Source organism: Nannobrachium achirus, assembly GCF_963921795.1.
Source record: "Nannobrachium achirus genome assembly, chromosome: 3".
Classification (NCBI taxonomy): domain Eukaryota; kingdom Metazoa; phylum Chordata; class Actinopteri; order Myctophiformes; family Myctophidae; genus Nannobrachium; species Nannobrachium achirus.
Genome location: NC_137812.1, coordinates 28043399 through 28068931, shown reverse-complemented (window position 1 = coordinate 28068931; position 25533 = coordinate 28043399). Strand labels below are relative to the sequence as shown.

At 44.4% G+C, this 25533-nt stretch overlaps 3 protein-coding genes across 3 annotated transcripts in view; 2 read left to right on the top strand and 1 right to left on the bottom strand.

Annotated features, from left to right (window-relative positions):
* Positions 1–25533, top strand: part of LOC308282153 (uncharacterized protein) — a 48506-nt gene that overhangs the window by 15189 nt on the left and 7784 nt on the right. Inside the window, exons 2-14 of the mRNA XM_080722497.1 lie at positions 5077–5156; positions 6461–6541; positions 7695–7754; positions 9124–9381; positions 10670–10798; positions 11352–11400; positions 11719–11809; positions 12347–12488; positions 13075–13179; positions 16929–17016; positions 17787–17817; positions 18425–18502; positions 19679–19781. Coding sequence (XP_080578623.1) covers positions 5077–5156; positions 6461–6541; positions 7695–7754; positions 9124–9381; positions 10670–10798; positions 11352–11400; positions 11719–11809; positions 12347–12488; positions 13075–13179; positions 16929–17016; positions 17787–17817; positions 18425–18502; positions 19679–19781 — 1295 coding nt within the window. The remainder of the gene's footprint in view (positions 1–5076; positions 5157–6460; positions 6542–7694; positions 7755–9123; positions 9382–10669; positions 10799–11351; positions 11401–11718; positions 11810–12346; positions 12489–13074; positions 13180–16928; positions 17017–17786; positions 17818–18424; positions 18503–19678; positions 19782–25533) is intronic.
* Positions 21226–22362, bottom strand: LOC308281539 (ADP-ribose glycohydrolase MACROD1-like; the record flags this gene model as incomplete). Its single annotated transcript, XM_080721772.1, has 1 exon — positions 21226–22362. One exon carries the CDS (start codon positions 22360–22362, stop codon positions 21226–21228), a length of 1137 nt encoding a protein of 378 aa, XP_080577898.1.
* Positions 23616–25199, top strand: LOC308281538 (poly(ADP-ribose) glycohydrolase-like; the record flags this gene model as incomplete). Its single annotated transcript, XM_080721771.1, has 1 exon — positions 23616–25199. One exon carries the CDS (start codon positions 23616–23618, stop codon positions 25197–25199), a length of 1584 nt encoding a protein of 527 aa, XP_080577897.1.

Here is a 25533-nt window from a genome sequence, read left to right as displayed (position 1 = left end):
GGCCGCATGTTTCCTGGCCACTTACAGCCACGAGAAACGGCAGCATTTTACACAGTCCAACAAGTTCTCACATGCAGGATTGTGTTTCTGTCAGCTTCTGTCCAGACAGTCTTCTCTCAGGGGGTGGGGATGGGGATAGGGCTAGTATATATCGTTGGGGCACGCTGGTCAACTTTTGGAATTTTTTACAGCAGGCATTTTGAGAGTTAAACACAGGTTATGGTTGCTGTCGGCCAGAAACCTCTTATCTCCGTATTTTAATTTTTTTTTCGTAAATCAATCATTTTTTCTCGTAAATCAATATAGGCTATCATACTGCAGCGTCACACAAAAGCATCAAAAGTAGCAGATCTGCTAAAATGGTTAATTGTTGGTGTGTTTCATTTCAACAAATCGTTGCTGTCGTCGGGCAGAAAATCTCCATATTGAGCTTTTCGACCTATATTATTGTGGGCTCGCTGAAAGGCGAGACCAGTATGTTATACCAAATCTTTATTGAGTTTATTCTCCTAAAAAAATGACCGGCAGTACAAAGGCAGGGCCCTTGGCCAATGAGGAGCAGCGTTCTAAGTGACATCATCACCAACAAGTGCGACCTACAAAGGCAGCGGTGTGGGCCCATACCTGGTGTTCCATGTGAGCCCACACTGTTCAGTGTTTTGTAGGAACAGTATTTCTAGTTACTTTGGATACAAATTTTAATCCTGAAAAGTAATAGTTTTGGACTGAGGTTTCCATCCGACAGACAGCTGTAGGTCTTTCTGTGTGCCAGCATGGACAGCTTCTAGTTAGCTTCACGCTTCTGAAACGAACCCATAATTAACATTTTTTTGCCTTCGGCTGAGTGTATATACCTGTCAAGTAAGTTAGTCAAAATGTCAAAATGTCTGCTGTTAAATGGGTTGGTGCCGTGGTCAGTCACATTCTCATATACCCTTACATCAATGTCAGTTGAAAAAAAAAAAAGAAAAAAGAAAAAGAAGAAAAAAAAATTATACTGTAATAACTGCTGTTTTTGTGTAATCTGTGTACTTTTCTACAGCATAAATAGACCAGAACACACTGTTTGAAAACAAATATGGATTAGATATATATCCACACTGTGTCCAGATTTGACATTATGTCTAGTTTGTCAAATGAACATAATGATACATTTCTAATCGTCAATAAGTGTACTGTTGCTCCAGAAATAAGGTTAAGGAATAACGCTGGTCCAATGACACGCTGCCGGCGTTATCTACCCGGAAACACATGTTTGGCTGTGACAGTGATGTCATGATGATTTGGTTTATTACAATTACAGTTTAGGAATTTAGCAGACATTCTTATCCCGAGCGACACACACAGCTCTGCAAGATAAAGTAAGGAAAAAAAGTAAGCGCTGCAAACATTAACCCATTAAAGTTGTACCATGTAACTTTTTTTTATAAAACAAATCTTAAAATTGTCCTAACTGTTAAATCGCTAAAGTTTTAGAACACCCACTCCGTTATTTTCAGCTTCTGAAGCCTTCTCTTTATATGTTTTCTTCTTAGCAGTGACAGGGGCGGGATTTCGCGCCAAAATGACGTAATCTGCATCATCTGTATACGTTGTGTATACGTTGCCCAATCACATCGCCGATCATGCACACATGGTACACTACCGGCCAATCACAGCTTATCTGCTCTGGTCTCCAGGAAGCGCCTCCGCTTGGCTACAGTGTTTACCATGGTGAAGGATTTTAACCTCTTAATCCACAAATCCTGGCCAGAAAATTACGTTCTATCATGCGTTCTACCCCTCCACGGATTACTATCGGTCGCGGTGGTTTGCTGGCGCCGCTCCGGTGGTCCGCGGCGGTGGTCCGCGGCGACTCCGGCCGAAAAACGGCCGAAAAAAGCAATACCGCTACTGACCACTAGTTGAGCAACTTACACAGTATAGCTTTAAATTATATCTTTTTGGGGGCTCCTTCCTTGGCACAAAAACATTTGAGTATTACTGATTTAGATCTACCGTACATTTGTAGAATATGCCTCAGTCAGAGAAAGTATCTGTGTCCTTTTAGAGTTTAACCACTTTAACCGTTATTTTATACTTTGGATATTCAAAAATAGCAGATAATACAGTTATAAAAAAAATAGCAGATATACAAGCTCATAGCGTGTCACTTCTTGCCGCTATGAGCTTGTAGATCTGCTATTTAAAGAAAATCTGGACATTTTGTGCAAATCTTTGAATTTATATAGTGTAGGTTCAGCGTCTAAATACATTCTGAGCGGTCCTCGACATGAAAAGGTTTGAGAACCACTGATATAGCGACGTACGTTTTTCAGAAAACGGTTAGGATTTAGAAGACATTTGTAGAATCAGCAGCCTCAGGTCTTAATGGGTTAATGGACTAAACACTGACACATCATAAAGCAGTGGTGACAGCATGTGACATGTGACAGAGAGAGGGTGTGTGTAATGTTTCATCATGGCTCATCATCCAAACACAAACTGACACAGCCATGGATTATGTGCCAGTCACTGGGAGTCCACCCACCCATTCACACCCACAGAACGCACGCACACGCACGCGCACACACACACACACACACACACACACACACACACACACACACACACACACACACACACACGCACACAATCACAACATCATTAGAGAGCAGCTTTCATTACACAGCCTATATATCGTTGCCGCTCGATCATACTAGAGTCACACAAAAGCATCAAAAGTAGCAGATCCGCGAGGTCGAAACGTGACCTTTTGTTTTGTTTTGTTTTGTTAATTAATGTCCTACTATGCCGGCGGCGTTCATAGTCAGAAATAGCACAGTATCTCTTTGAGGTGTGGCACAACAACACTGAGAAGTCAGAGAACCTGTTGTATTGGGTATGAAGTATGATTCCGTCGCGCATAAAGAAATGTGCCAGACATTCTATGCATGATGGGTGTGTGGCCCTGTGGTTGGAGGTGGTGTTTCTTTCTTCTGACCAGGACAACACAGTTTTGATCCCTTCAACAATCCAACAACGTGTATCTGCGACCACTTGATGTTTGTTTAAAAACGTCCACTTTGGCGAAGTATCAGCTGAATATATTGCCTCTGTCAGGTGGAAACCTCATACAGTATGTCCAAAACTGTTACTTTTCTGGATTCAAATTCAACAGCATCAAAAGTAGCAGATCTACAAGATGCTTTTGTGTGACGCTGTAGTATGATGAAGTATAGGGCATTGATTTACAAACACACACACACATATATATATATATATATATATATATATATATATATATATATATATATATATATACAGTATATATAGATATGGAGGTTTCTGACCTACAGCGACGCTATCTAACATCTAACATGTAAACGTTAAAGAATAACCTGTGTGTGTGAGTGTGTGTGTGTGTGTGTGTGTGTGTGTGTGTGTGTGTGTGTGTGTGTGTGTGTGTGTGTGTGTGTGTGTGTGTGTGTGTGTGTGTGTGATAAAGAGAGAGAGAGAGAGCACCTGGCTGCTCCTTGCCTCGTTCTCCTTATTCTCCCGTGAGCTCTGTCCCACTCTGCCCCGTCTGCCTTTGGGTTTAAACGCACTGTTCACGTCCCACTAGCTGGTTCCTGGAACACAGGAAGGCGAAGACATTCATTAAGGCAATCGAGCCAAAACATGGGGAATTTCAACCAAAATCTGGACCTGGAGGGCCTCGTTTTCCTTTCACTTCCAACCAAAGGGATCGTCTCTGACTGAAATCAAATCAAATGCTTCAGTTTAAAGGGATATTTCACTTTCAAAAAAACTTTTGGTCATTTTATTGTCTAATCAGGCTTTTATGAACACACTGAACAGTTTTTAATTTGCTTGGGCCCTCCAGGCCCAGGGCCTCTCCCCATACACACCCATTGTAACTTCAAACTCCATTTTAACCATGATAAATTCATTAAAAACACCCATTATTATTTATGGTGACTCGTCATAATACACTCCTAATACATGAGCAGGACGTGTTTTTTAAATAACCTTTTTCATTTATTTTTTATATTCTTTTATTGTATTTAATTTTTTCCATTTTCCCAAAGAATTATTAAACTGAGGGGGAAATTAAGTATTTTCAGCCCAACCAAGCTGATTCACTGCCCACAAGGAGCGCGCGAGCAATTAGGGGTTAAGAGTCTTGCTCAGGGACACACATCGACATTGCTAGCCTGGCCTGGAATCGAACCAGGGACAACCAGGGGCTCTGGTTCCCCAGGTGGGCTCCCTAACCATTTAGCTACGGTATGCCAACCCCTGTTGGGTATAAACTTTGACATGATACATGTTGGTACATGTACAATGCATTGCATACATACCTATAGGCCCCACCATTATCAAAAGGAGAACGCAATAAAGCTGACAGCATATTTCCATTGCGGTCCTTGACGACATTGGTGTAAACAACAAACAATTGAATGCATGAATGCACCTCACATAGGCCTCCACTCTTACACCCACACACGCTTGCACAATACACCCTTTTAAATTCACACTGTGTATCAATGTTGTATTGATGCTGTCAGGGTTCCCACGGTCATAAAATTCCTGGAAATATTTTGAAATTCGAAAAATATTTTTCCAGTACTGGAAAAGTTTTGGAATTGATCAAGGGTCCTGGAAGGTCCTGGAAAAAAATAGCTATGCATTGTCTTTGGTTACTGATTTTGTTAATACCTCTGAAATTACAAATTAAACATTGGCCTCGCGTTGCGAGGCGTTGTGAGCATGTAGATCTGCTATTTTCACAATAGAAACGTGTTATACAAAATTCTTCAACTCTTAGTGCTCGTCAGGGTGGGGGTCCCCAGTTAAAATATGATTATTTCGGGGGTCACGGCCTGAAAAGGTTGAGTCTGCCATACACTACCTGTCTTTGGGCATTGTGCATAGGGGTAAGCGACTTGTTATTGAGCTGAATTATTGTTATATAGTCCTGGAAATTGGGTTAAATATTCTCGAAAAGTTTTGGAAAGGTTTTGGAAATGAATTGGTAAAAATGTGTGGGAACCCTGTGCTGTCAAATAATGTATCATTTATGTTTGCTTTCAGATGAGCCAGATGATCAGGAGGAGATGGAGGTTGGGGGCGGGGGTGGAGGAGGAGGAGGAGGTGACAGCTATATTTCACAGGTACACACACAGCCACAGCCATCAATCATATCTATAGATTTATAGCCTGGCATGGCCAGACTGAGAGAAATGTCTACTTAGCTGTGGCAAAATGTGTGTTTCCAGGCTAATAGATTGATTGATACATGTCCTTACTGATAGTCGGTGAGGGACAGACGGACAGAGAACTAACTGGGAGAGAGACCGTAGAAGGGGAATGACATGCAGCCAGCAAATGGTCCGTCCGGCCCGAGAGTCTTACACCAAACAAACAAACTGATTCCACTACTTCTCTGCCTTAAGCCCATGGCCATGACCCACTATATCACTAGGATTGGTATTTAAGATAAATAGAGATCGAGACAGTGCCTTCAGTGCCCTCATACCTGTTGAACAAACTACTTCTTCAAAGTGAGTGACACCTACAGCCACAACAATAGAGGGAGCCATGATTTGGTACCACCCAAATATAGAACAAACATGGAACGTTTGATCTATTCTCGAAACGTTTTGTCAACGCAAAGCTTTTTATGGGGGTCCCTGGCAAAACACATTTTCAGATGGGGGTTCCGCAGCAAAATACATACAAATACAAAATACATACAATTTTGGGGGTCCTTGACATGGAAAAGTTTGAGAAGCACTGGTGTCTCCACCCTACCCCCACCCACAAGTAAGGGTCACCAGTGACAGGGACAAAACACATTATCGGCATAATGACTAAATTGGCAGAAAAGTGGGAAAAGGATAAAGACAAAGAAATGTGGGCCATCTTGTACGGTATCACGTTTCCGCTTCTCCCTTTGTCTCACTGTCTCTCACTCTTTCTCTTAACCCACAAATAAGTCCCCTGAAGAGAATCCTGCCGTTGTGATGGTCGCACACTTCGGCACACACAGTAAAGTCCACAGAGTGTTAATTTGACTTTGAAAGTGTAAAAGCAAGTGACCCGTAAGGGGATAAGGATTCAGCTGCCATAGTAGTGGTGGTGCAGTTTATGCCTCATTGGTTGAGCCCTTACCGTGATAATCTGTCTTGTGTGTGGGACTGTGACTGTGACTGTGTGTGTGTGTGTGTGTGTGTGTGTGTGTGTGTGTGTGTGTGTGTGTGTGTGTGTGTGTGTGTGTGTGTGTGTGTGTGTGTGTGTGTGTGTGTGTGTGCGTGCGTGCGTGCGCGCGCGCGTGTTTGTGTGTGTGTGTGTGTGTGTGTGTGTGTGTGTGTGCGCGCGCGCGCGCGTGTGTGTGTGTGTGTGTGTGTGTGTGTGTGTGTGTGTGTGTGTGTGTGTGTGTGTGTGTGTGTGTGTGTGTGTGTGTGTGTGTGTGCAGGACACACTCAGTGGGGAGGAGTGTCTGAGTGAAGAGGAGAAAAACAGACGGAGAGCGGAGAGGAGGAGAGCCAAGAGGAAAGTGAGTATAGAGAGATGGACCAGCGCCACCAACAGTCTACTTACACACACTACACCAAACACAATGACCTCATGTAAGTAAGGGTCTATTTTTACACTCTCAAAGTGAAACTTGTGTGGTTTTAAAACTAGAGAAATGTTGGCTCTGTACTGTGGCATGTCTACACCAAATCTCATTGCCAAAACAATCCGATCTTCAAGCTCACAATCAGTCGCAATACGACACGTGAACTTGTAGATCGGCCATTTTTGGCCAATGTTTCTCCTAGAATATGGACGCTTAGCTGGCAGGGTTGAACTGGTTAAAAGACTCACACAGTCTAATTTAATGATAGGTCTGCTCAGATTGTACAACCATGAGATCTTAGTGTACTCATCTGGATTCCAGAATACAGTTAGTACCAAGAACAAGTATTACTGTATATTGTCTCTGTCGGACTGTGGAAACCTCATTATGTCCAAATTCTCCAAAACTGTTCCAAATAACAAAAATAGCAGATCAACAAGCTCGAAACCCATCGCTTCGCGCCGCGTTAAGAGCTTACAATCTACTACTTTTGATGCTTTTGTGTGGCACTATATAGCAGGGTTCCCCAATTAGTTTTCCCCAAGGGCCGAATTATGTCTAGGGGACCAAGCCGAGGGCCACAACATTGCAGGGGGCGGCGGCGGCGTTCCTGCTACTCCAGCGACAGTTCAGATATCATCGTTGTCGGGTGAAAATCTTGTATGTCCAAAACCGTTCGTTTTGAATGTATGTAAACAGAATGTATGTAAACAGCCGATCTACAAGCACACAACGCCTCGCGTTGTGTGCTTGTAGATCAGCTGTTTTCACTATACTTTTGTGCAACAGCCTTGTATGATTTGCGAAAGAACGTACAAATTTGGAGATACGAGATTCCCAGCCGACAACGACGATATACTAGTGTTGTTGCTGCTCTTATACCACCATTATTACTGGGGTTGGTGTGGGCCAGACAGTAGCCCCCCGCGGGCCGCAAATGGCCCGCGGGCCGCCTATTGGGGAACCCTATATAGTATGATCAAGTAGGCCGTTAATTTACGAAAAACACATGGAGATAAGAGGTTTCTGCCCGAAAGCAGCGATATAAAACAAGAACTACAGCTAACTCTCATCTTCTTCCCCTCAGAGACAGAAACAACGGAAGAAACTAGAGAAAGAGGAGAAGATGGAGGATTCACCAGGCCAGGCAAGACTCATTTCCTTCCCCTTTCTCTACTTCTCTAGTATTTTGCCTGTGGTTTTGACCGTCACATTCCATGCTATGGGGATGTTTGCGATGTTGGGCGTTGTTGGAATTTAAGCTTATTCAACCATTATACTCACCATAAGTCCATCTGGAGAAGAGCATCAGTTACAGTGCCTAAAACAGTAAGGCTGCGCCGACGTTCGCGCCCATGGGCCCATGAGGATGGAATAGTTGAAATGCTTTCCTACAGTTCTCACTGAAATGTTCCAATTTATGAGGGTCATTTTGCCAACCGGATAAAAAAAACGCTGATGATTCCATCCGCAAAAATGTTGTTGTTTTCTAAAATAGCAAGGTCTGAAGAAACAGAGAGAAAAAACTTTCATGCCAATGGGGGGAGGGGGGGTTAGTCTTTTGAATAATGTTGTTTGGAACATCAACGTTCCCATGGATTAAAAAAAGTCATTGTAGATCAGAAGATTAGAGCATATGAACTGAAGTGTTATCCATGAAACCACAATGGTCTGGGATATTTCATATAAAAGGTTAAAGGGATAGTTCACTCCCAAAATGATTACTCACCCCATGGAGACTTGAATTCATGGATATTTTTTGAGGATACTCTTTGTGTCTCCATAGTGAACAAAGCAGGCTCTTTGTGTCTTTATAGGGAACCACTGTTGTTCATTAAATTATTGGATTAGGAATGCGACAAAAACAAAAAAAATATCCATGGGGTGGGTAAGCACCCCAGATAGATAGATTAGATCTTTTGGGGTGATTTAATCGAATACCAGAAAACTCGGTCTAAAACAAACTCGACCGAAACTCTTTTCCCAACGGGTCTGTGGCCTTAAGCTAGATGCAGATTAGACTAAAATCAAATCTGTACTTCTGGGGGTCCCTGGAACAAAAAGGTTTGTGATAGGGGTCCATCCGTGGAACAAAATATTTTGAGATGGGGGTCCACTGCCAAAAACACATTTTGGGGGTCCTTAACCACTGATAGGCACATTCTACAAATGTCTTCTAAATCATAACAATTTTCTGAAAGAAATTTATGTTGCCATCAGTGTTTCTCAAACTTTGTCATGTGGAGGACCCCCAGAATGGTATGTATTTGGCCACGGACCCCCATCACAAAATATTTAGTTCTAGGGACCCCCAGAAGCAAATATTTGATTTTAGTCTATTCTGCATCTAGCTTAAGGCCACAGACCCGTTGGGAAACGAGTTTGGGTCGGGTTTGTTTTAGGGCGAGTTTTTCCGGTTACCATTTAATCCATGTGTTCTGTGGTGCAGTAGTACTTTGGCCCTCCCCCTCCTCCTCAACCCTGAAAGAGTTTGCTCCGTGTCCCTGATCCAACAGGGTCAGGGAGAGGGAGGAGGAGGCGCGTGGGAGAGTGACAGTGACGAGGAGGAGAAGAAGAGCGTGCAGGCGGTGCAGAAGAACACAGGAAGAGTGGCTCCTTACAGGAGCAACAAAGAGCCAGCACCTCCTCCTCCTCCTCCTCCTGCTCCCCCTGCTGCTCCTGCTGCTCCTCATCGTCCTGCAGCCCCTCCTGCCCTGGTGACCACCAGGAACACCGGCAACAACCGCCAGCCTGCCTGCAGAGCCGTGGAGGAGGTGGGTGGATGGCATGCTAGACCGCGTGTATCTACGTATAATGCATCTAGGTTGAGGCAAGACCCAAATTCAGAGTGAACATTTTTAATCTTTGCTTCTGGGGTCCCTGAAAGGAACAAAATATTTTGAGGTGGGGGTCCGCGGCCGAATGCATATCATTTTGGGGGTCATTGACATGACGATATTTGAGAACCACTGATATAGCAACATAATCTTTTCAGAAAAAAAAAAAAAAAAAAAATAGGATTTAGAACACATTCGTAGAATCGGCCTATATCAGGAGTTCTAAAACTTGGTCTATATGGGCTAGACAGGCCTGAGAATCACAAGCACTTTTATTGTCACATCACAGGTTTTTACAGCTTGTGATTTCAGTGGGTGAAAAATACATTAGTTCTCGTGAAAAAGAAGAAGACAGACATGCACAGTCCAAGGTCTGGAGAATGTGTCCAGGAGGCCAGAGGAGCAGACCTTGACACTGTGGCTATTTGAGGTATTCAGGACAGTTACTGGCAGATGTCATCAAATGACGTGTTTACCAGTAACCCATGAAAAACCAAGGCCAGGTAAAGAAGGAAAGGACATGTTCTACGTCATGGCATGCGCCATTGACGCACTGGGAGGCAAACAGGAGCCGGTTTGACGTTCTTTTTATTTTTCTGCACCGTTATTGTTTTTTTTTACATAGGTCTAAATCATTCAAAAACAGTGTTTATTTTCTCTCTCATTAACTTTAGTGCAGGGGTCTTCAACGTTTTCAGGCCAAGGACCCCTTAAGAGAGAGACAAAGCAGGGACCCCCACAACCTTTTCATAGATTCCATATACCGGTAGTTTCATTGTTTGACAGCACAATCATCAGTGTATTTTGGATTCATGTCAATTTGTGTTTTCAGATATTAACCACTTGAACCGTCATTACCTTGACCTTTTATTCTGTACTTAGTCTGCTCTTTTCCCCCTCTACACCAAACCTCTTTGCCGAAAATAGCAGATCTACAAACTCTACAAAATCTACAAACGCCTCGCAGTGCGAGGCGTTGTGAGTTTGTAGATCTGCTATTTTTGGCTACAGTTAGTTCGCAGAATATGGACACTAGGGTTCAAGTTGTTAATATAAAAAGGATTGGAAGATTTGGAGGACCCCCTGTAGTTAACTCTGAGGACCCCCTAGGGGTCCCGGACCCCCTGTTGAAGACCCCTGCTTTAGTGCATAAAACTCAAAAGCAATTAAAATATCTCAAGACTTAATGCTTAATGAACGTCCTCTTCACCTCACTGTGTTCCAGGAACCAGAGTGGGACGTGAACAGTGCGTTTGTGGCCGGCGCTGCCAGCCACATCAAACCCAAAGGCCGGCGGGGCCGGGCGGTACAGAGCTCACGGGAGAACAAGGAGAACGAGGCTAGGAGCAGCCAGGTACACACACACACACACACACACACACACACACACACACACACACACACACACACACACACACTCATCACAATCATTTTAAACACTTTAACCATTTATACATTGGCTATTGAAAAATAGCACATCTACAAGCTCACACACACTGTACAGGTTTGTACAGTAGATCTGCCTTTTCTTTTAATCTACATTATTCTTTGTTATTTATTTTTCTTGTTCTTTACACAAATCTACAGTATTCTGGGGTCCCTGGCACAAAACATTTTTAGATGGGGGGTCCACGCTCCACGGTCAAATACATATCAATTTGGGGGTCCCTGATTTGAAAAGGTTTGAGAACCACTGCTATAGAATATCCTTAAAGGAGTAGTTCGCCCAAAAAAGGACTTATTTTCTTTCAATTACACCAAGCCTTGAATCCATGTAGATTTCATTTGTTTTTGTCACATTGCTAAGACACTAATTTGACCATCATCAGGGGACATAATGTGGGAAGTACGACATACAAAAAATAAATGACTTTAGTGACACGTTTACCATTGTGCTGTGATCACAGGTGGACAGTAGTAAGGATCCATTGAAGAGGAGAGGAGTAGCACTAACAGGTGAGTCTTAGGGGAATTTAATGTATTCTCTGTCATACACCAAAAGTCAGCCAAACCATATTGTAGACTGGCTATTTTCGGCATGCAACACAGTTGTACGATGACGTGACAAGCGGCTTGGGCTTTAAATAGTTTTGTTTATAGTCGCACATTTTTTGGGGTCTAAACTCGGCTTTACTGAGTCAGCAGAATTCCACGGTATTGGGTGTTCAATAACTTCCAACTGTGTGTGTGTGTGTGTGTGTGTGAGTGTGTGTGTGTGTGTGTGTGTGTGTGTGTGTGTGTGTGTGTGTGTGTGTGTGTGTGTGTGTGTACCAGAGGAAGGCATCCAGATGTTCAAGCAGGGCCTCTACAGCCAGGCCGTGGACATGTTTACAGCTGCCATCCACTGCGACCCCAAAGACCACAGGTGAACTGATCTATAATGATGAAACAACACTTGACCCATTAAGACCTGAAAAATAACTAAACAAAGTCTACTAAATCATAATGGTTTTATTTATCTGTGGTGCTCAAGGACCCCCATCTCAAAATATTTTATTCCGGGGACCACCCAGAAGCAAAGATTTTTGATAGAAATGTTTGCTTTAAAAGAACATATATTCAAAGATTTGCACACATTTCCATGGTTTTGAAAAAATAGCAGATCTACAAGATAGTGCCACGTTATGATCTTGTATACGGTATCTGATATTTTTGAACAGCCAAAGTATAAAAAATAATGGTTAAAGTCGCTACGTGACACAGATGCGTTCCCGGTCCAAGTCATTGATCTAATCCATTTATAACACAAAATAATCAATGATCAATAATTGAAGACATTCTCTGTCTGTCTGTCTGTCTGTCTGTCTGTCTGTCTGTCTGTCTGTCTGTCTGTCTGTCTGTCTCTCTCTCTCTCTCTCTCTCTCTCTCTCTCTCTCTCTCTCTCTCTCTCTCTCTCTCTCAGATTCTATGGGAACAGGTCCTACTGCTACTGGTGTCTGGAGATGTACCCTGCAGCCCTGTCAGACGCCATCAGGTCCATCAAGCTGGCTCCTGATTGGCCAAAAGGATACTTCCGCAAGGGAAGTGCCCTCATGGGGTTGAAGGTTAGCATAAAAAAAGAGGAAAAGTTAACACATTGCTATGGCAAAACACTGAGGAAAAAGACTAGGATATAAGTAGGATGTAATTGGTGATGTAATATGGCTACACACACACACACACACACACACACACACACACACACACACACACACACACACACACACACACACACACACACACACACACACACACACACACACACATATTGCTATGGCAAAACGCTGAGGAAAACACATTGCTATGGCAAAACACTGAGGAAAAGTGGCTACAGATAGGTCTAGGATTTTGTAATATGATGTAATATGATGTAATATGGCTACGCACACACACATATTGCTATGGCAAAACGCTGAGGAAAACACATTGCTATGGCAAAACACTGAGGAAAAGTGGCTACAGACACACGCACAGCCACTCTTAGGAGCGGTTTACCACCGCTCAAAAAAAGAAAAGAAAAAGAAATAGTGGTTATTTTCTCAATATGTGTGTGTGTGTGTGTGTGTGTGTGTGTGTGTGTGTGTGCGCGTGCGTGCGTGCGTGCGTGCGTGCGTGCGTGCGTGCGTGTGTGTGTGCGTGTGTGTGTATCAGAGGTATGGTGATGCAGAGAAGGCCATGGAGCAGGTGTTGAAGCTGGACCAGGGCTGTGAGGAGGCCTCCAATGAGCTTTTCAACTGTCGGGTCTTACAGCTCATGGTATCTGTCAATCAATCAATCAATCAATCAATCAATCAAGCAATCAATCAATCAATCAATCAATCAATCAGTCAGTTAGTCAATCAATTAATATACATTTTAACTGCCATAGTTTTGCCATAACGAATCCCTCCAAGCCAAATGACCTCCAGTGATCTTGACGTCATTACCAGGACATCATATGGACCATAGGATTATTGTTATTGTTTGTTGCTTGCGACCGAAGGTCGCATATACTCTGAAGAACCGTGTCGCTTGAGTTTCCTTCCGTAACCTCTGTGATGTCAGTGAGATGTCAGCGAGTTGTGACATCACTTCCTGTACGGGGCGGCTACACGAAATGTGGATAACACTATATATGGAGATAGTCCAGTCCATCATGTCATATGGGACTACCGTCATAGAAAGTAGCCATTGTTAGGCCGGAGTCAATGGCTGATACGGGCGGCTGGACTTAGATCACCTATGAAAGGATGTCCATGAAAGAATGTCCATCCACCTGGAGAAAAGAAAATGTAACAAGGAGGTGGCAACGGGGCGGCCAGATAAAGTTATTAGGCCTGGATCCAACTTTAAGTCGATGTATCAAACCGGTACTCGAAACGTACTTAGAATTTAACATATTTTCTAAAGTAAATATGGGGGCGGCTGTGTTAAGAACGTTTCGTTGTCAAGCTCAACGTTAGGCATTTGGACCTATACGAGAAATGGAGCGAATCTGTTTGGCCTAAACATGGAGATGTGGATAACACTATATATGGAGATAGTCTAGTCCAATATGTCATATGGGACTACCGTCATAGACAGTAGCCATTGTTAATCCGGAGTCAATGGCTGACTGTCTGTACAGGAAGTGATGTCACATGACATGACACTTTTTATGCCCATATATGAGTCCTAACATGGAGATGTGGATAACACTATATATGGAGATAGTCTAGTCCAATATGTCATATGGAACTACCGTCATAGACAGTAGCCATTATTAGGTCGGAGTCAATGGCTGTCTGTCTGACTGTCTGTACAGGAAGTGATGTCACATGACATACTTTTTATGCCCATATATGAGTCCTTCTGTACCACACCTCCATGTTTAGGCAAACTCCACACAGAAAGGCCCTATCGCCAACCCAACCTAGGGTGTGAGCGATAGGGCCTTTCTGTGTGGAGTTTGCATGTTCTCCCCGTGTCTCCTAGGGTTGATACCCTCACAAAAACATGAACAAACTCCCCCCAGAATGACAACAACTAGAATCGTCAGAGAAACGCTGTGGTTGGCCAGATGGTCAAGAATTGGCGCGCGCATGTCACCATGAGGTCGCATTCCACCCTCAGGTGTCTTACTAGTAATGTTAGTTGAAATATGATGATGATGTATGGTTATATTCTGGGACATATCTGACTCGTTATGATATTTATCTGGCCTCGATCGGACTCTCTCTGATTAATCCAGGACGTATGTTTTTTGTTTTGGTTGATATCAGGTGATATTCTAGGCCAGATCTATCTATCTAGGTCGTCCTCAGACGAGCCCTCCATCGTTGTTTCCAGTCATCTCGGTTCTCCATACATCTGGCCAGCTCATTGGTGTTCTGTGTCCCTACGTCTTCCTTGAGTACGTCCACGTATGTTTTTGTGGGACGTCCTCGCGACCGGTGCCCATGTGTTGGCTCCCACAGTACCAATTTGCTGGCTGGAAGCTCCTGGTGTCTTTGGCAGTGTCCTGCTAGTCTCATTCTTCTGTTGGCAATTTTCTCGCTTACCTTTGGTATTCCCTCATACAGGCTCCTGTTTGTAACATGTGCACTCCTGTTGATGTTGAGTACTGCACGCAACATTCTAGTGTAGCACCCGTCTAGAGACTTCTGCAGGGTTAGGTTCAGGGTCCAGCATTCACTACCATAGAGGAGAACAGACTCCACCGTTGCAAAGAAGAAGCTAAGTTTGATTTGGCGGGGGAGGTTAGAGTTCCATACACTGTTCATGCTGTTCAGGGCCCTCCAAGCGAGTGCCTTCCTTACTTTAAGGTCTTTCTCAGTTGAGTCGACCCATGCGCCCAGGTACTTGAAGTCCTTGACTTCCTTCAACACAGCTCCTTCTGTTGTTGTCAGAGGTGAGTGATCAGGTAGGTTATAGGTGATAACCTCAGTTTTCTTAGCATTTAGCCTGAGACCAACTTTGGCACACTCTATCTCCACCCTGTTCAGGAGTTCTTGTGCTTGTTCCATGCTGTCGGAGAGCAGGCTGATGTCGTCCGCATAGTCCAGGTCTGTCAGAACTACTGCGGGATGCCGCCTTGACCTCCTTGGTGTTAGCGTGAAGCCAAGCTCTCCCCGTGACTAGTCATGGTTTGACTTGATCTGGCCCCCATAAGCCTTATTCACGGCCCGCCCACTCAGCAAATTTATCAGCATCCCCCGGGTGCTGACATCAATTTAGAAGGGGAAACTATAACAGAAATAGCTGGACTTACAGCCAACAAATCATTATTTAGCAGGGTAAAGTAAATTATAATGCTTTGTGCCTTTTACTATCTTGTGTTCTTGATCATGCTAGCCGTATAAATGTGACTTCAGCACCCGGGGGATGCTGAGAGGGCGGGCCGTGAATTTAAGGCTAATCGAGAGACGTCACTGATTGGTCCAGGTCCTTACCGTGCTTGCTGGGATGTAGATTACTGCCAAGGCTTTTTCCTATTGCTTTTACCTGAGGGTGCCATGTACACAGCATGTGTCCATTATGTACACATAATGAAATATGAACGTCTTTTCGAGAAGAAAAAAAGAAACTGAGTTTTCCCTCACTCTGCGGTAAAGCGCTGGCTATTGGTTAACACAAAAACCTCTTATCTCCATTTTAACTTTTTGCATGTTTTTTCATAAATCAATGCCCTACTTGATCATACTACAGCGTCACTCAAAACATCAAAATAGCAGAGCTTGCAGATTTGCTACTTATATCCATGAAGGATAGATAGATAAATAGACAGACGGGATCAATCCACCAGTTTTTCTGTCTATAGCCGGGGAGCCACAGGCCCAAAAGCTCAAAGAATAGGGTTTTACCTGTGACGTCATGACATACTTTTTATTTTTGTTTTTTCTATTCATTTGGTCATAAAGGTACAGGTACACAGAATGAGAGGCCTGCTCTGTCGGAAACATTGCGAAAAAAAGTTATGGCCATTTATATTCACTGTCCCATCGACTTCACTATACAGGAAAGAAACACACCAAAATAAATATGCTTTAAGTAGGATGTGAGGGGTCAAACTAGGGGTTCTTGATGATTCTGAATCCATTGCCAGCATTTGTTTTGCATGAAAAACATTCCTTGGGCTAGAAAACGGACCAAAATAACAGTGAAAAGTGATGACTCATCACTTTTCACAGGTTTGAGAGGCTGATATCTAGCCCAAGGAACATTTTGTTTTTCATGCAAAACAAATGCTTGCAATGGATTCAGAATCATGAAGAACCCCTAGTTTGACCCCTCACATGCTACTTAAAGCATATTGTTTTGGTGTGTTTTTTCCAGTATAGTGAAGTCAATGGGAAACTTTTTTCGCAATGTTTCCGGCAGAGCAGGCCTCTCATTCTGTGTACCTTATTGACCAAATTAATAGGAAAAACAAAAATTTGGAGTATGTCATGACATCACAGGTCTTCTCTCATTTTGGCACAGTGGCTCCCCGGCTACTATCACATGATTTCTCTGTATCAATCTATGGATGTGTCTTCCTCTTGTAGGACTTGGGTTTTGATGAGTTCCAAGGTGTTCTGCTGCTAGAGAAGTTTACCACCGTCCAGGCTGCCCTGGGTTCCTGTGACCTCAAAGGTAATACTGCTCATCACCACAGGGGGCAACATGATTCTCAACCTGCGGGCCGGGGACCACTGGTGGGCCCTGAGGGTATTGCAGGTGGGCTCCCAAATAATTGGCAAAACACTACACATCAGGGGTCTTCAACAGGGAGTTACAACAGGGGGGCCGCCAAATCTTTGTGTGATATGATCATGTGTTTCACATGAACCATTTGAACCCTAGCATCCCTATTCTGAGTGGAACATTAGCCAAACATAGCAGATCTACAAGCTTACAACGCCTCGTGCTGCGAGAAGTTTTAAGCTTGTAGATCGACTATTTTTTGGCAAAGAGGTTTGTAGAGGGAAAAGAAGAGCAGACTAAAGTATTTGACGGTTCAAGTGGTTAAAAGTCTGAAAACACACATTTTCTAACATGATGACAGTGCTCTATGAACATAACACAATTTTATACAATATGTAGTGGGGGTCCCTGCTTCATATCTCTCTCAGCTAAGGGGTCCCTGGCCTGAAAACATTGAAGACCCCTGCTATACATTTTAATGATAATATATAAATAAATAAATAAATAAATTTAACAACTTGACACCGATATACATGCTATGTTGGTTCTGTTGATCCAAACCAGAGCACAAATGGATTTATGGATCATTGAAATTAACATGCTCTGAAAATGCTCATGGCCCACCCACCTGAATAGAACGCTTGACACAGCAGGCTAATGATTGAGTAACATTAACATACCTCTGAGATAATTCCTCCTCTCTTTTCTCCTTCTAACAGTTGAACACACGTCTCAACAGGACCTGAGTGGGTAGGTTGGATAAACAAAATGAACAACATGCTACAGTCAGCACAGTGTTTTAGAACAGGGATACTCAAACTTCTGAACCTGTGGGCCACATTACAAAAATATCAAGGGTCCACAGGCCAGTTGATAAAATGACATTACTTGATAACTTCGCTCTTTTATTTGCTTTATTTCCACATAACTTAAGACAAGTGCAATGTGCATTATGTTATGCCTTGGAATTCCATTTATATTCTGTCAATGACACAATTTGTAATCAAAGTAATTTGCTACATTTTCTCTCTTTTTAATAATTATGTGCAATTAGCCTGCTATCAAAAAGGGTTCATTAAAGATAGCTGAGCACATCTCTCACAATGCTCACAATGTTATTTATGACTTGGCCCAAATTCAACGCAAATGGCTTTTTACAGAAAATAAACTTGGTAAAAAAAAAAAGAAAAAAAAAATCAGCGATTTCAATGGCCGCTTTCAAGATGTTTTGTCCATTATCTCTGGAACGCAAGGTGGAGTTTGAGTATCACTGTTTTAGAAGAGTAAATGATCAGATACATTCTCTCTCTCTCTCTCTCTCCCTCTCTCTTTTCCGTCCCTCTATTCTCCTGCCCAGGGGTCCCTGTCCATCCCTTTGGGTGGGGAACGTCACTGTGGACATCACAGAGAAAGACATACGGGACCTCTTCAAAACGTAAGGCTGTCTGTCCACCAAAGCGCTGCTTCCCAGCTGGCACCAGTCACTCGCCTAAAAATGCTTCCAAACGCTGCAAGTTGAAATTATTATCAATGTGATTATATATAGGCGAGGTCTATATTCTATTATTGCTGTCAGACAGAAACATCCTCCTATCTTTAACTTTTTTCGTAAAATTAATGCCATACTTGATCATACTACAGCATCACACAAAAGGCATCAAAAGTAGATCTGCAAGTTCGAAATGCGGTGTGAGGTGGTGCATTTTTTAGCTTGTAGATCTGCTAATTTTGCTATTTTCGAATTTGAATCCTGAAAAGTAACAGTTTCCACCCGACAGAGAAAACAGATCAATTCAGCTTTTTGCAGAATTTGTTCTTGAGAGATTGGAGAACCACTGGTTTAAATGGCCTCTCTCTGGAAATGACCTGTGCAATGCCAGGAATGAGAACTCCGGTCTCCCCCGTGGAAAGCCAACATCTTAACCACTAGCCTAAAGGGGAATTTCCCCTTAGGCTGGGGGAGATAATTAGGTTTTTGGTCATCGGGCAGAGGCTCTGAGAGACACTACACTGCTACACCTGCACATCCCTGCATCATGACTTTAACCCATTCAGAACGGGTACACAATATTGTGTATCATTATTTCATGCTTTAACTATTGAAAAATAGCAGATATACAAGCTTGTACATCTGCTATTTTTGAAAAGTCGTGAAAATTAGAATTTTGACCCGATTCTATAAGTGTCTTTTGAATCCTTCTAAGGTTTTTTGAAAAACCTTTGATTCTATGTCAGCAATCTGGCCAGCCATCGTCAAAGAAAAGGTCCTTTTCACTCAACTGGAGCTCAGTTAGTCTGTTCTTGTCAGTGGTTCTCAAACCTTTTCATGTGAAGGACCCCAAAAATGATATGTATTTGGCCATGACCCGCATCTCAAAATATCTAGTTCCAGGGACCACCCAGAAGCAAAATTTTTGTTACAAACGTTCGCTTTGAAAATACATGTATTCAAAGATTTGCACACATTTTCACGACTTTTTCAAAAATAGCAGATCTACAAGCTCGCAGCGCGGCACCAAGTGCCACGCTGTGAGCTTGTATATCTGCTATTTTTCACTGGTTAAAGCATTCAATAATTCTAGGACGGCTTTGTTTCCCTGCTTACTTACAGGTACGGGGAGATAGAAAGCATCAGGGTTCTACATGAGCGCTTCTGTGCCTTTGTCAACTTCAAGAATGCCAAATTGGCTGCCACAGCCTTGGAGAGGTTACAGGTGAGGGGTGCCTGGTTAACCCTTTAAGGCAGGGGTCTTCAACGTTTTCAGGCCCTTAGTTGAGAGAGAGATGAAGCAGGGACCCCCACAACCTGTTCATAGATTCCATAACGTTTCATCGTTTGACAGCACAATCATCTGTATATTTTGGATTCATGTCAATTTGTGTTTTCACATATTTAACCACTTGAACCGTCAATATTTAATAAAGTTGACCTTTCACTCTGTACTTAGTCTGCTCTTTTTCCCCTCTACACCAAACGTATTTGCCGTTTGTAGATCTGCTATTTTTGGCTAAAGTTCTCAGAATATGGATGCTAGGGTTCAAGTGGTTAATTTAAAAAATGAGGAAAAAAAGCTTCTATCACACAAAGATTTGGAGGACCCCCTGCAATAACTCTGAGGACCCCCTAGGGGTCCCGGACCCCCTGTTGAAGACCTCTGCTTTAAGGCCTGAATTCATTTCTACTTTTATGTTTTTGTAAGGTTTTATAGCCATAAATCATGCTCTAATTTACATTTGGGGGGAATTCTTCACAATAATAACATATGTACATGTTCCAGACTTTCTAATTGTTTCCACCAGCCGAAGGCATGGGGGAGAGTATGTTTTCCCCTTCGTCCGTCCGTGTGTCCGTGCGTGCGTCCGTCCGTGCGTCCTCGCAGTTTGTGAAACCTAATCTCAGTCGCTGTTGGCCCGGTCGCTGCCAGAGTGAGCACACACACTCCCTGGATGCCAATTCAGAACCTCTGACCCACGTTTTTCAAATGGGCCTGTTCTAGCGCCACCATGAGGCCGATGTTTGTTAAACACATTTCTGTGCACTACTCTTACAGATTTTGTCAAAAGATTCCATGCTGGGGTGCCTGCTGGCCTAGTGGTCAAGGCGCATACCACATACTAGGCTATGATGCCTGCTGGCGTCGCAGGTTCGATTCCCGATCCAGACGACCTTTGCCACATGTCATTCCCCATCTCTCTCCCCATTTCCTGTCAATCACGTTGTAGGTTGCCATAATACATGGCCTCCTACAGCGCAAGAGTGCATTGGACAGTGGGCTGTGGTCAGACTGAACCCTCCCTCCCCAGAGGAGAGGGTTTGGGGTCCAGTCGTCATAGTGCCCTCCCGAGGGAGGGCACTATACCACCGTCCAAACATTAATCATGTGTATGAAAAATATCGCCAAACTGACCCTAAATCAGAGTCCAGGGGCAACTTCCCCTTTGTAGAGGATTTACAGTCCATTCCAAAACTTCCAAAAGTAAATGCTAATTTGATGTAGTCATCTGTAGACAGAGAAAGGATGAAGAGACGAAGACGGAGACAAAATAGCAGCAATACGTCTTCATTTAGCTGTATGTCAGGCCACTCCTTTCCTTACAGTTTGCTCTTGACTATGGGCCCTGTGGACACTGTTCAAAGTTTGCACTTTCGAAGGCTTCCTACAGCGCCACCATTTGGCCGATTGCACCAGGGAAGTACAAAGGAATATTCTTCAGATACAGCTCCTTATCAGTTGGCAGGAACACACAGAAGATGACCCTGTCCACCTTGTCGTGATGCTCGTCCAGATATTTCCTCACGGTTGCCAATGCCTCGTGTACAGCCTGCTCAGGTGGGTATCCGTAGATTGCAGTGGAGATACAAGGGAAGGCCAAGGAGCGAACGTTGTTCTTGGTGGCGACCTCCAGGCTGTTCCTGTAGCACGCCCTCAGTCTGGTCCTCTCCTCCTCCCCGACGCCTCCCATGGCAACAGGCCCCACCGTGTGGATCACATACTTTGCAGGGAGGCCATAGGCGCATGTGATCTTGGCCTGGCCAGTCTCGCAACCTTTGAGCGAGGCACACTCCTTCTTCAGCATGGGACCAGCAGCACGGTGGATGGCTCCGTCCACTCCTCCTCCCCCCAGCAAGCTGTTGTTGGCTGCATTGACGATGGCATCAATCTCCAGCTTAGTAATGTCTCCGCGGAAGAGGGAAATTTTCTGGTCCAGCTTCTCATTCCTGGGGTAGTGAGGCTCTTCACTGCCATCTGAGGTGGGTGTCACCACAGGGATGCTGTCCAGTGGCACATAGTCAGGAGTTCTGTAGTATGGACGCCTCTCCCACAGAGACAATGACAGCAGGACGTCCTTGGTCTCCTTCCAGTCTCCTTTGGCCGAGTTCAGATCCACCGGCCCTGCGGCCATGGTGGCCTGGGCACTGGTGTGGACAGATACAGATACAGCCGCGGCACCAAGAACGCCGATGGCAATGCGGCGGCACAACAAGCCTGTGTTCCCTTGGGGTGAGGAACCGTCCACTTGGATCCACTTCCAACGGGTCGCTGCAGTTGAAAACCTCCTCCTCAATCGATTTGTGGCGTTCTGTCCGGGGAGAACGCTTGCCTTGTTGCACTTTGATGGTGAATTCTTCCCCAACCCAACCACCGAATGCAAGGGGCGACCTGGCAGTGGCAGCAGGGCACTCACACTGTTTTTGAATTTGACACCAACTCTCTGAAAGTCAACACGGGACACACGACCAGCGCATGACAGCACCCTGACACGTGCGAAAAGAGTTGATATTTGCAACGCCATGCTGTGACACCGATGGACAACAATATGCTCTGATTCCAGCTATGACAATGTATCGTTCCTAAGCTTAGTTTCGCTTTTGTTTTTGAGAGAAAGGCGGCTGTTTACAGACAGTTGAGGAGGTCCTCAGTTACAACCATGTCCTTCAAATGATATAAATTGTCAAAACAACTTTTATCAACAAATCCGATCTATTGGCCTCTAACGAACTCCCTGACAACAAGTAGCTTACACTGCTGCACAGAGTGTCTGCTCTCTGCTGTGTCGAGTGGGGGATTTACAGAACCTGCCTGGGCTGTGATTGCGCTGGCGATCAATTGCTATATTTGGGAAATCTACAGTCATCGGCTTCCTTAATTGACCAATCCAACTAATCCAGAGCAACTTTGCATGACATTTGTACCACTGAACAAGAGTAGCGCACACAATAGTAGTACAGAACGAGACTTGACAAATCCAAAATGCAGTGGAGCACAAGGTGTACATCATCTTTGGATGATTATGATTATATAGAGGTTTGCGCCGCTTCGCCTGCTCATTTTTGTACTAAGATAGTATAATGTCACGTGAAACTTGACCAATTGTGGAGCTTGGCCCATCTCATGGCCCTGATATAGATATGCACCCCCATGTTATGACGTCACTCTTTACCCCACTCTGATTGGCTACGAACCCATGGCCCGTGGCCCGTGATTGGCCACGGGCGTAAACACAGACACACAGACACAGCACTTGTTGATGTTGTCACCAAGAATGCTGGTCCCTCATTGGCTGTTTGATGTTGACGATGGTCTGTTGATGGTGACGATGGTGTCATCACTCAGTTGATCACGTCACTGTTATTTCATGGGTTTTACCATTGGATGACGTAAACACAGACAGACAGAGAGACAGACAGACAGATAGATACTACAACGCATTCACTCGTCCTCCATGTGAATACGCCATGGTTTGATTCAATTTAAAATACTACACAGTCTCCCCTATTATATATGTTTGTTTGTGATGTTGATGTTGTTGAAAAATTTGAAAATTGAAAAATAAAGTCATAAAAAAAAAATCGTGATATCCTCACGAGGCCACCAGTGGGCTGCGGAGGGATCACCAATGCACCAATGAAATGCGTAACCCCAATGCGCAATTAAGGCTGTTACGTCATAGCACGTCACGAATGGTCTGTATATAGTGCCCTCCCAAACTCATAGCTTGCAAACCTTAAACAACAAGCTTCTTACAACCTTCTGGACTTTAGCAGGATGCTGCGGAGCACACTGAAGTGTGCCCAGTCTCTCCCTCGGCTGAGGGATTGTCCTGGCCAGCACACAGTCATGATAAAGACAGACCTTCTCCAGAAGGACAAACTTCCTGTTCCATATCCCAGCACGTTTCAGGATATCTGGGATGATGATCATGTAAAGATGCCCTGCTCAGAGAAGGTAAACCGTGTTCAGGTGCTGAATGAGAAAACGGGAGACCTGCAGCGTCAGGGCAGATGGCAAGTGATCCGGGAATCGTTGAGTGTGACATTTACAAGCTCACAAGTTTTGAAGAAGGCAATATTGAAATACAATTCTCCACAAAGTCCAGATGTGCCAATTAAGAAATTGGACTTCACAGCATTTGATTTGTACTGCAGCAAGGTCCTGCAACCCGATCACCTACTGGACGTGTTGCTCCCAGACATGGTGAAATTAGCACTGAGACTCCCTGAGCTGTGTACCAAGCCCATACCTTACCTTAAGAAAGGGATGGACGGCTCCATCACCATGTCTCAGGAGCAGGCGGCGTGCTTGTTGGCCAATGCCTTCTTTTGCACCTTCCCCCATCGCAGCTCCGGAGATGCTGATTACGTCACCTACCCTGACATCAACTTCTTCCTGTTGTTTGAGGGGACCTCTCCAAAGAGGATTGAGAAGCTCAAGACCCTGTTGTGCTATTTCAAAAGTGTCACTGAGAAAATGCCTACTGGTCTAATAACATTCACAAGAAAGTCTTTGGATAAAGCTCCCGCCTGGAAACACTCAAAAGCTATGTTGTCAAAGCTGCGTGTTGCTTGTAAAGGGACCATAGAGGACGGTGGCCACGGAATGCTTCAGGTGGATTTTGCCAACCGGCTTGTGGGAGGGGGCGTGTTCGGTTCCGGGCTGGTTCAGGAGGAGATCCGTTTCCTGATCAACCCCGAGCTCATCGTGTCCCGCCTCTTCACGGAGTCCCTGAGCGACGACGAATGCCTCATCGTCACAGGTACGCAGCAGTACAGCAAATACACAGGCTTTGCAGACAGCTTCGAATGGGTCAGCAGCCATGAAGAAACAGCTCCAAGGGACGCCTGGCAGAGAAAATGCACTGAAATTGTGGCAATTGACGCACTGCAGTGCCACAGCTTCACGGAACAGTTTCACCTAAGCAGGATCACCAGAGAACTTAATAAGGCTTACTGTGGCTTTGCCCGCCCTGGGGAAGGGGGAACTCTCCCAGCTGTGGCCACATGGAGCTGGGGCTGTGGAGCCTTTGGAGGAGACGCCCGACTTAAAGCTCTGCTCCAGATACTAGCAGCTTCTGAGGCAGGACGAGACGTGTCCTTTTTCACCTTTGGTGACAGCAAACTCATGGTAGACGTCCACAGCATGCACTCGTTCATCGCAGAGCGGAACATCTCGATTGGGGAGGTTTTTAATCTCCTGGACAAGTACTACAAAGCTATATGTTCAACATGCCACAGCCGGAACCCTGTCAGCCTCTACACCTTTATCTACCAGGAGGCCAGCCCCTCCCTGAGGCGGGGCTTTGGCGAGATACCAGAGTTGGAGAATAAGGTGGAGGAAGAGGAGAAAATATAGGAGGAGCAGAAGAGAGAGAGATGGAATGGAGGAAGATGGCATAATGAAGGTTCCTGAGAGGGCGGAGAAAGCTATGGTAATGTTAATGGTGGCGAAAAGGAAGAAGCAGTGGTGGAGAGGGAGAGAATGAAGGACATCCTGGACACCTCTGTCCCCGAGACGGAGCCATCAGAGATGTGGAGGCTCTCCACCTGTACACAGGGGACCCCGGGCCCATGTGGGAAGAGGTCACGTCTTATCACCATATTTTATAGATGCTATGTTGGCTAATTGTTCACATGTCTTTGTTATGTACTGTATGTAGATTTGTTTTGGTGTTTACCTGGTATCCTAG